The sequence below is a fragment of the Hylobates moloch genome, unplaced genomic scaffold, assembly GCF_009828535.3.
Source record: "Hylobates moloch isolate HMO894 unplaced genomic scaffold, HMol_V3 SCAFFOLD_23, whole genome shotgun sequence".
In the NCBI taxonomy this organism is placed as follows: domain Eukaryota; kingdom Metazoa; phylum Chordata; class Mammalia; order Primates; family Hylobatidae; genus Hylobates; species Hylobates moloch.
In genome coordinates, this window is record NW_026652298.1 from 19,300,557 (window position 1) to 19,310,778 (window position 10,222).

General features: G+C 42.7%; 2 protein-coding genes across 11 annotated transcripts in view; one reads left to right on the forward strand and one right to left on the reverse strand.

Annotated features, from left to right (window-relative positions):
• The window catches only part of NAIP (NLR family apoptosis inhibitory protein), a 49,869-nt gene extending 39,692 nt beyond the window's left edge, over positions 1 to 10,177 (forward strand). The window contains exons 11-15 of the mRNA XM_032145258.2: positions 2,308 to 2,475; positions 5,232 to 5,384; positions 6,035 to 6,121; positions 8,031 to 8,195; positions 9,615 to 10,177. Of these exons, the coding sequence (XP_032001149.1) occupies positions 2,308 to 2,475; positions 5,232 to 5,384; positions 6,035 to 6,121; positions 8,031 to 8,195; positions 9,615 to 9,979 (938 nt within the window). The 3' untranslated portion in view covers positions 9,980 to 10,177. The remainder of the gene's footprint in view (positions 1 to 2,307; positions 2,476 to 5,231; positions 5,385 to 6,034; positions 6,122 to 8,030; positions 8,196 to 9,614) is intronic.
• Positions 1 to 10,222, reverse strand: part of LOC116462610 (survival motor neuron protein) — a 74,187-nt gene that overhangs the window by 16,399 nt on the left and 47,566 nt on the right. The window lies entirely within an intron of this gene.

The window sequence follows — 10,222 nt, forward strand, 5'->3', positions numbered from 1 at the left end:
TTTGTGGAGACAGAGTCTAACTCTGTCACCCAGGCTGGAGTGCTGTGGCAAGATCTTGGCTCACTGCAACCTCCACCTCTCTGGTTCAAGCAATTCTCCTGTCTCACCCTCCTGAGTAGCTGGGACTACAGGTATGCACTACCATACCTGGCTAACTTTTGTATTTTTAGTAGAGATGGGGTTTCGCCTTGTTGCCCAAGCTGGTCTTGAACTCCTGAGCTCAGGCGGTCCAGCCACCTTGGCCTCCCGAAGTGCTAGGATTACAGGCATGAGCCACCGTGCCCGGCCTGTTTTTGTTTTGTTTTGTTTTGTTTTTTTTTGAGACGGAGTCTTGCTATGTTGCCCAGGCTGGAGTGCAGTGGCGCGATCTTGGCTCACTGCAAGCTCCGCCTCCTGGGTTCACGCCATTCTGCCTCAGCCTGAGTAGCTGGGACTACAGGCGCCCGCCACCACGCCCGGCTAATTTTTTTGTATTTTTAGTAGAGACGGGGTTTCACCGTGGTCTCGATCTCCTGACCTTGTGATCTGCCCGCCTCGGCCTCCCAAAGTGCTGGGATTACACGCGTGAGCCACCGCACCCGACCTCGTTGTTTTTTAGTGTCTCGCTCTATTGCTCAGGCTGGACTGCTGTGGTGCAATCATGGCTGACTGCAGCCTCAACCTCTTGAGCTCAAGCGATCCTCCTGCCTCAGCCTCCTGAGTAGCTGAGACTACCAGCATGCACCACTGTGCCTGCATAATTTTTTATTTTTTGGAGAGATTCTTGCTATGTGGCCTAGTCTGGTCTTTTTTCTTTTTTTTTTGAGATGGAGTCTCGCTCTGTCCCCCAGGCTGGAGTGCAGTGGTGTGATCTCGGCTCACTGCAAGCTCCACCTCCTGGGTTCACGCCATTCTCCTGCCTCAGCCTCCCAAGTAGCTGGGATTACAAGCTGCCGCCACCACACCCAGCTAATTTTTGTATTTTTAGTAGAGATGGTGTTTTGCCATGATGGCCAGGCTGGTCTTGAACTCCTGACCTCAGGTGATCCACCCACCTCGGCCTCCCAAAGTGCTGGGATTACAGGCATGAGCCACCGTGCCTGGCCCCTAGTCTGGTCTTGAACTCCTGGGCTCAAATGGCCCACCCATCTTGGCCTTCCAAAGTGCTGGGATTACAGGCGTGAGCCACCACACCCAGCCCATTTTGTTTTGTGATGATTATCATAAAGCCATTTTAGTAGTTGTGAAGTGGTATCTCATTGTGGTTTTGATCTGCATTTCTCTAATGCAAATCATTAAAATGATGTTAAGTATCTTTTCACTTTTTGAAAAAATATCTATTTGCTTATTTAAAAATTGTTTTTGTTGCGTTGTAAGAGTTATTTGTATATTCTGGATTTCAACCTGTTATCAGATATACAGTTTGAAAATATTTTTCCCATTCCATAGGTTGTCATTTTACTTTATTTATAATGTCCTTTGTGCACGAAAGTTTTAAATTTTGACGAAGTCCAATTTATCTGTTTTTTCTTTTATTGATGGTCCTTTTGGTGTCGTATCTAAGAATCCATTGCCAAATCCAAGGTCATGAAGATTAACTCCTGTGTTTCTTTCTAAGAGTTGTGTGATTTCAGCTTTTATATTTAGGTCGTTGATCCATTTTGAGTTGATTTTTTCTTACATGGTGAGGGATAGGAATCCAACTTCATTCTTTCCCATGTGCAAATCCAGTTGTCCCCAACCATTTGTTGAAGAGATGCTATATTTCTTTTTTCTTTCTTTTTTTTTTTTTTTTTTTTTTTTTTTTTGAGACGGAGTCTCACACTGTAGCCTGGGCTGGAGTGCAATGGTGTGATCTTGGCTCACTGCAACCTCCGTCTCCCAGGTTTATGTGATTCTCCTGCCTCAGCCTCCTGAGTAGCTGGGATTACAGATGCACACCACCACACTCAGCTAATTTTTTTTGTATTTTTAGTAGAGACGGGGTTTCACTATGTTGGCCAGACTGGTCTCAAACTCCTGACCTCGTGATCCACCCACCTCGGCCTCCCAAAGTGCTGGGATTACAGGCGTGAGCCACTGCGCCTGGCTGAGATGCTATATTTCTTTTTGTGAGTCTGAAGAGTAGCACAGGGCTTCCCATACAGTGCATAATCAGTAAATGCTGCAAACAGCAATATCTCCACATAAGTACTCTTTAAAAAAAAAGTTTTATGGTATGTGGAAGGTTTGCACGTGAAAATAGCTGGATCAATCAAAATGACAGTTTTAAAATGTCCATTCAGAACTCTTTAGATTAATAATGGGAAACTGTGTGCTGCTTTCCAGACCAAATCTTTCCTAATCTGGATAAGTTCCTGTGCCTGAAAGAACTGTCTGTGGATCTGGAGGGCAAAATAAATGTTTTTTCAGTCATTCCTGAAGAATTTCCAAACTTCCACCATATGGAGAAATTATTGATCAAAATTTCGGCTGAGTATGATCCTTCCAAACTAGGTAAGGATGGCACTTTAATATACTTGTTTTTACATAAGTTGGAAAAGCTACTTGGCCAATAATTTATTTAAGAGTTAAAGTTCCTATGGTTCTAAGGGTGTAGCCTGAATCCATGGTAAATTGTGAGGAATAGCACTCTTTCTCATTAAGAAAGCAGAGTGCTGTTTGTAATTATTGAGCCTTTATTACACACTAGGAAGTATCCTAAGCACTTCACAAATACGAACTCAGTCTTCATACCCACTCTATGAAGTAAAGTACTATTACTATTATTATATTATTATTTTAAGACAGAGTCTCCCTCTGTCGCCCAGGCTGGAGTGCAGTGGCACAATCTTGGCTCACTGCAAGCTCCACCTCCCAGGTTCGTCATTCTCCTGCCTCAGCCTCCCGAGTAGCTGGGACTATAGGCGCCCGCCACCATGCCCAGCTAATTTTTTGTATTTTTAGTAGAGATGGAGTTTCACCATTTAGCCAGGATGGTCTCGATCTCCTGACCTCGTGATCCACCCGCCTTGGCCTCCCAAAGTGCTGGGATTACAGGCGTGAGCCACTGTGCCTGGCCGAAGTAAAGTACTATTATTAATGCTATTTTGTAGCTGGGAAAACTGAGACATAAAGAGATAAAGTAATTTGTAATATCCAGCTAAGGAAATGTAGATCTGTGACTCAAATACAGGAATTTTGACTCCAAAATCTGAGTTCTTAATCCCTAATATAGGCCAGGACTGGTGGCTCACGCCTGTAATCCCACAACTTTGGGAGACCAAGAAGGGCAGATCACCTGAGGTCAGGAGTTCGAGACCAGCCTGACCAACATAGTGAAACCCCGTCTCTACTAAAAATGCAAAAATTAGCTGGCATGGTGGCATATGCCTGTAATCCCAGCTAGTTGAGAGGCTGAAGCAGGAGAATTACCTGAACCCGGGAGGCAGAGATTGCAGTGTGAGCCGAGATCGTGCCATTGTACTCCAGCCTGGGGAACAAGAGTAAAACTCCATGGGGAACAAGAGTGAAACTCCATCTCAGAAAAAAAAAAAAAAAAAAAATCCCTAATATAATGTTGCCACTCCGAAATAATTTGTAGGGTTATTTTATTTTGTTTTTGGTTAGGCTGGTCTTACATTGCAACTTACAGATCTGCCAGCTCAGCAGGAAGGAAATCTGCTAATCCGTAGTCATTGGAAGTATTTCCCTGTTTCTCACCAGCCTATCCTAATATTTCATGGAAACTGGTGCAGCCATTTTTCTTAAATACATCATTTAGCAAAATGACTTAGGCACCATCATTCCTTAACTTAGTAAACACTAAACACTAAAGATTGAAGAAATATGCAACTCTATGGAATTGACATAAAGAGTTGCATGCAAAAGCTTTATTGTTGGCCAGGCACAGTGACTCACACCTGTAATCTCAGCACTTTGGGTGGCCGAGGCGGGAGGATTGCCTGAGAGCAGGAGTTCAACACCAGGCTGGACAACATAGCAAGACATCATCTCTACTAAAAAAATAAAAAATTAGCCAAGTATGATGGTGTGCACCTATAGTCCCTAGCTACTCGGGAGGCTGGTAGGATTACTTGAGTTCAGAAGTTCAAGCTTGCAATGAGCTATGATCATGCCACTGCACTCCAGCCTAGGTGACAGAGCAAGTCCCTGTCTCAAAAAAAAAAAATATAAGAGTGTGTGTGTGTGTGTGTGTGTACATATATACACCGAAGCTGGAGGTGGTAGTTATATTTGTCAGCAATTTTTGCAACAAATTTAGGTTTTGCTTCAGAGTTGTCATTCCTTTTATGTTTCTTTTTTTTTTTTTTCTTGAGACAGAGTCTCACTCTGTCACCCAGGCTGGAGTGCAGTAGCACCGTGTTGGCTCACTGCAACCTCCGTCTCTTGGGTTCAAGCAATTCTCCTGCCTCAGCCTCCCAAGTAGCTGGGATTACAGGTGCCCACCACCACGCCCGGCTAATTTTTTAATATTTTTAGTAGAGACAGGGTTTCACCATGTTGGCCAGGCCAGTCTCAAACTCCTGACCTCAGGTGATCCGCCCACCTCAGCCTCCCAAAGCACTAGGATTACAGGCGTGAGCCACTATGCCCGGCTGTTTCTTTGTATAGTATTCTTTTTTCTTTTTCTTTTTTTTTGAGATGCAGTCTTGCTCTGTTGCCCAGGCTGGAGTTTGGTGGCGCAATATCCGCTCACTACAACCTCTGCCTCCTGGGTTCAAGCGATTCTCCTGCCTCGGCCTCCCAAGTAGCTGGGATTACAAGTGCCTGCCACCTACGCCTGGCAAATGTTTGTATTTTTAGTAGAGACAGGGTTTCACCACGTTGGCCAGGCTGGTCTTGAGCTCCTGAGCTCAAATGATCCACCTGCCTCGGCCTCCCAAAGTGCTGGGATTACAGGCGTGAGACACAGCACCTGGCCTCTTTGTACAGTATTCTTATTGTGTAAATATCATGTACAAACTTAAGAGTTATTAGATGTTAAAGCTGAAGATGATGCTACTGAGTCAATGCCTGTATTTTATAGAAGAGAAAACTGTTACCCAGAGAGGTCAATAATGTGTCAAAATTCACATTACTTGCTAGTTGCAGAACCTGAACCCAAGCTCAGTGACCTGATTCTTAGATCATGACATCGTGGTACCTGGTTTTAATTAAGTATTATTGAAACAAAATAATAAACTACTTGGCTAATTTTGACAGAAATTTGCAGTATTTTCTAATTTCTGAAAATCCTTGATCTTTTACAATAAAATTAATTCAAAATTCTCCAAACCTTCATGTTTTCCATCTGAAGTGTAACTTCTTTTCGGATTTTGAGTCTCTCATGACTATACTTGCTTCCTGTAAGAAACTCTCAGAAATTAAGTTTTTGGATTCATTTTTTCAAGCCGTCCCATTTGGTAAGAGTTATAATATTACAATTGTGGTTTAAAATGTTTCTATGGACACAGTCATATTAAGCACTCTTTAAAAAGGGCCATATTTTGAGGCTGGGCGTGGTGGCTCATGCCTGTAATCCCAGCACTTTGGGAAGCTGAGGCAGGAGGCTCGCTTGAGGTTAGGGGTTTGAGACCAGTCTGGGCAACATAACAAGCCCTCCATCTCTAAAAAGCTTTAAAAAAAATCAGTTGGGCACAGTGGTACCTGTAGTCCCAGCTACTAGGGAAGCTAAGGCAGGAAGATTACTTGAGCCCAGAAGGTTGAAGCTGCAGCGAGCGGTGATGGTACCACTGCACTCCAGCCTGGGTGACAGAGACCTTGTCTCTTTAAAAAAAGAAAGAAAAGAAAAATTGTTTCTCAAATAATAAAGTATATGTGCTTCTAGAATTTTCTTTTTTACCTTTAAGCTCAGTTGGATTTGAAATTTCTAGAATTTTAATGACATTTCTAGTTATCAGAATTATTTTCTGAGCAAAAATTTGTTTTATCTAGTCATATGAATTCAATCTGAATTATTACATTAATTTCTAATTTCTTCATTTTAAAGATGTTACACTTTGCTGTGAGAGATGTAGCTGACATAACTAAATTTTTATTTTCCCTTTCATAGTTGCCATTTTGCCAAATTTTATTTCTCTGAAGATATTAAATCTTCAAGGCCAGCAATTTCCTGATGAGGAAATTTCGGAAAAATTTGGTATGTTTACAAAATAGTGCTTTTTACGTATTCTTATTCTCTTTCTGCCTAGAATCCTTTTTCTCCTATTCTGAATTAGCCACAAAGAAGCAAGATACGCATTAGCTACCCTTGCTTACCAGAATGAAGTGATAGTGATGCTTAACTTCTACCCACTGAATGCCTTCACTACAGTTTTACCTGCAGACTTGATCTCACTCAAAGCAGAATGACTTCTTAGAGTACATATTTGGTCATTGTAGCACTATGCAATTTCATTGTCAGGTATCTGTTCCAAATATAAGACCTCATAGTTTCAAAGGTTACTAGAATATAGGTAAAAATCTATCTTTTAAGGTTAAGAAAACTCAATATGTGAAAACCTATATTTCATAAAATGATAGCTATAGAATTTGAATACTTTTTGATTTTTAAAAAATGATTATGAAAGTAAAGTATGCTCACGGAAAACATTCTAACAGGAAAAAAAAAAAATAAAGGGAGGCAGTGGAGATAGGGACTGTAGAGCTGTGCTATTCAAAGTGCTTCTCAAACATAAGCGTGCATAAAGATTGCCAGGATCCTCCTCTTCCCTTCCTTTGGAGGCAGCTAGGTGGGTGGGGGCTGAGGTGGCAGAGGTAGGATCAGGGCCAAGGGGATGGCTGGCATACATCACAGGTTGATTAAGCAAATAATACCGTGAGTATAGCCAGGTGCAGTGGCTCACACCTGTAATCCCAGCACTTTGGGAGGGCGAGGTGGGTGGATCACCTGAGGTCAGGAGTTCAAGAGCAGCCTGGCCAACATGGTGAAACCCCATCTCTACTAAAAAATACAAAAATTTGCTGGGCGTGGTGGCACATGCCTGTAGTCCCAGGTACTTGGGAGGCTGAGGCAGGAGAATCTCTCGAACCTGGGAGGCAGAGATTACAGTGAGCCAAGATCAGGTCACTGTAATCCAGCCTGGGCGGCAGAGCGAGACTCTATCTCAAAAACAAACAAACAAACAAAACTGTGAGTATAATGAGAGCCATGTTTCCTCACAGTTGGAAAAGGAATTTACAAATATTGAAAGGTGAGGCTAGAAAGAGCTTTGAGGTGTTGGATTAGAATTGGAAATATTGGTCTGGCCTCATGGTTTTCTTTAACCTATGAACATACACAAATAGAGATCTCCATATATATACATTGATCTCCACATGTCTATAGATACACACATATTTCTCAGCTCACTGGAGAGACTAGAAGGCACTGCAGTAATAATGAACACACCAAGTGCCCAGATACTGATTTCTAAATCCTGTCCTTCCTTAAAGGAACCAGGGTCCTTGCAAAATTGGCTGATTCAAGAACTGAGACAGGGAAAGAAAATGATAAGCCTGGGACATTGTTTTATACTAGAAATTATTCAATATATTTCCATGCGTGAGGCCTCAGAAGTTAACTTTCTAATGATCAAATGATCTATAGTGTGCCATGCTAGGAAGGAGTCAAAGTGAAAAGGAAGGTTCTAAGAGTGGTGGACTGTGAGGCTTTAGGGCCGGGAGGCCGGTGCAGAATCACTGAGGATGACAGCGGGAGGTGGAATGGGAAAGGAGGTGGCTGAAGGCACTGCAGAGCTGGGAAAGGAACTTGCAGGTCAGGAAAAGCTGCATTCTAAACAAGGAAATGGAGATTTAATTGGCAGCCTGGACTTCAGTGCAGGAGAGATTGGTTGGTAGGGTATGGTGGAGGAATTGTCTGGAGGAGCGAGGAAGACGGAAGCATGTGCTGGCCCTTTTCTTGCCCTTGGAGAGCAAGAGGAATGGCCTCTATGCCACACGGAGCTTCCTGGACTGTGCATGATGTTTAGATCATGCATGATTTTCAGATTACTGTTGCATAGCAACAAAAAGTACAAAGAGAATAGCTTTTTGGTCTTTTCTGACAGCCTACATTTTAGGTTCTCTTAGTAACCTGGAAGAATTGATCCTTCCTACTGGGGATGGAATTTATCGAGTGGCCAAACTGATCATCCAGCAGTGTCAGCAGCTTCATTGTCTCCGAGTCCTCTCATTTTTCAAGACTTTGAATGATGACAGCGTGGTGGAAATTGGTGAGCTAGTGTTTCAGCTTGCATGGAAGCCAGTGGTATAGCCAAGCTTTCTGCTGCAACATGTCTATGTAAACATTTGCCCCTCTAGAAATTTTCAACCCACTTCCTCATTTTCACTATCATACTGTTCCTTCTAGTGTCCTTCTGTGGATTTAGGCGCATTCTGGTCGGATTTGGAAGTACAAAAAGGTCTCCCATTTGTGGATATACAAGCCCTCAAATCTGTGTTCTTGTCACCTGGTGTTTCAGACACCTGGCCACATACTCTCCTAAGTACTCCTTTTTAAAACTAAAGATGAATATACACACAGAAAAGTATAATAATCATGTGTACTGCTCACTGAATTTTATTTTCTTATTTTTTCTTTTTTTTTTTTGAGATGGAGTTTTGCTCTCGTTGCCCAGGCTGGAGTACAATGGCACGATCTCGGGTCACTGCAACCTCTGCTTCCTGGGTTCAAGTGATTCTCCTGCCTCAGCCTCCCAAGTAGCTAGGATTACAGGTGCACGCCACCATGACTGGCTAATTTTGTATTTTTAGTAAACACAGGGTTTCACCATGTTGGCCAGCTAGTCTCGAACTCCTGACCTCAAGTGAGCCACAGTGCCTGGCCTGAGGAATTGAGATTTTTGTCGAGACCTGAAGGAAGAATGACCCAGGCATAGTTGGTAGAGGAGGGATTGAGACATCATTTCAAACAGAGGTAATCACTTACGTCATAGCCTGGAGTTAAAGAGAACCAGATGTATTTGAAGAACTTGGGGGGAAAAAAGGAATGTCTGGAGCAAGAGGCAGGAGTGAGTTGTGAGAAGAAGACTGGAGAGGAAAGTAAAAGACCAATTGGAGAGGCTTTGTTGGGTGTGTTATAAGGGCTGGATCTCATTTTCTTACTGCTCAGCACTGTTATGTTATTAAAAAAAAAAAAAAAAAAAAAAAGCCAGGCGCGGTGGCTCATGCCTGTAATCCCAGCACTTTGGGAGGTTGAGGCGGGTGGATCATGAGGTCAGGAGATGGAGACCATCCTGGCTAACACAGTGAAACCCCGTCTCTACTAAAAATACAAAAAAATTAGCCGGATATGGTGGCGGGCGCCTGTAGTCCCAGCTACTCTGGAGGCTGCGGTAGGAGAATGGTGTGAACCTGGGAGGCAGGGGTTGCAGTGAGCCGAGATCACGCCACTGCACTGCAGCCTGGGCGACAGAAAAAAAAAAAAAAAAAAAAAAAAAAAAAAAAAAAAAAGAAAAAGAGACCAGCCTGTGTTAACATAGCAAGACCCCATTTCAAAAAAACAAAATTATATTGAGTACTTCCTACTAGTAGTAGTGGTGGGACAGGAGGCTGGTTCAAATAACCTTGTCTACCATTATTGAAATGGAAGTCCTTATGATTCTATTTTCATGAATGTTTTGTTCTTGTAGCCAAAGTAGCAATCAATGGAGGTTTCCAGAAACTAGAGAACCTAAAGCTTTCAATCAATCACAAGATTACAGAAGAAGGATACAGAAATTTCTTTCAAGCACTGGACAACATGCCAAACTTGCACGAGTTGGACATCTCCAGGCATTTCACAGAGTGTATCAAAGCTCAGCCCTCAACAGTCAAGTCTTTGAGTCAATGTGTGTTACGACTACCAAGGCTCATTAGACTGAACATGTTAAGTTGGCTCTTGGATGCAGATGATATCGCACTGCTTAATGTCATGAAAGAAAGACATCCTCAATCTAAGTACTTAACTATTCTCCAGAAATGGATACTGCCGTTCTCTCCAATCATTCAGAAATAAAAGATTCAGCTAAAAACTGCTGAATCAGTAATTTGTCTTGGGGCACATTGATATAAAAAAAGTTGTTGATTAATGCTAAAAACCAAATTATCCAAAATTATTTTATTAAATATTGCATACTAAAGACAATGTGTAAGGCTTGCTAAAAAACAAAAGCGCCTCTGCCCAGCCGCCCCGTCTGGGAAGTGAGGAGCGCCTCTGCCCGGCCACCCATCGTCTGGGATGTGAGGAGCACCTCTGCCC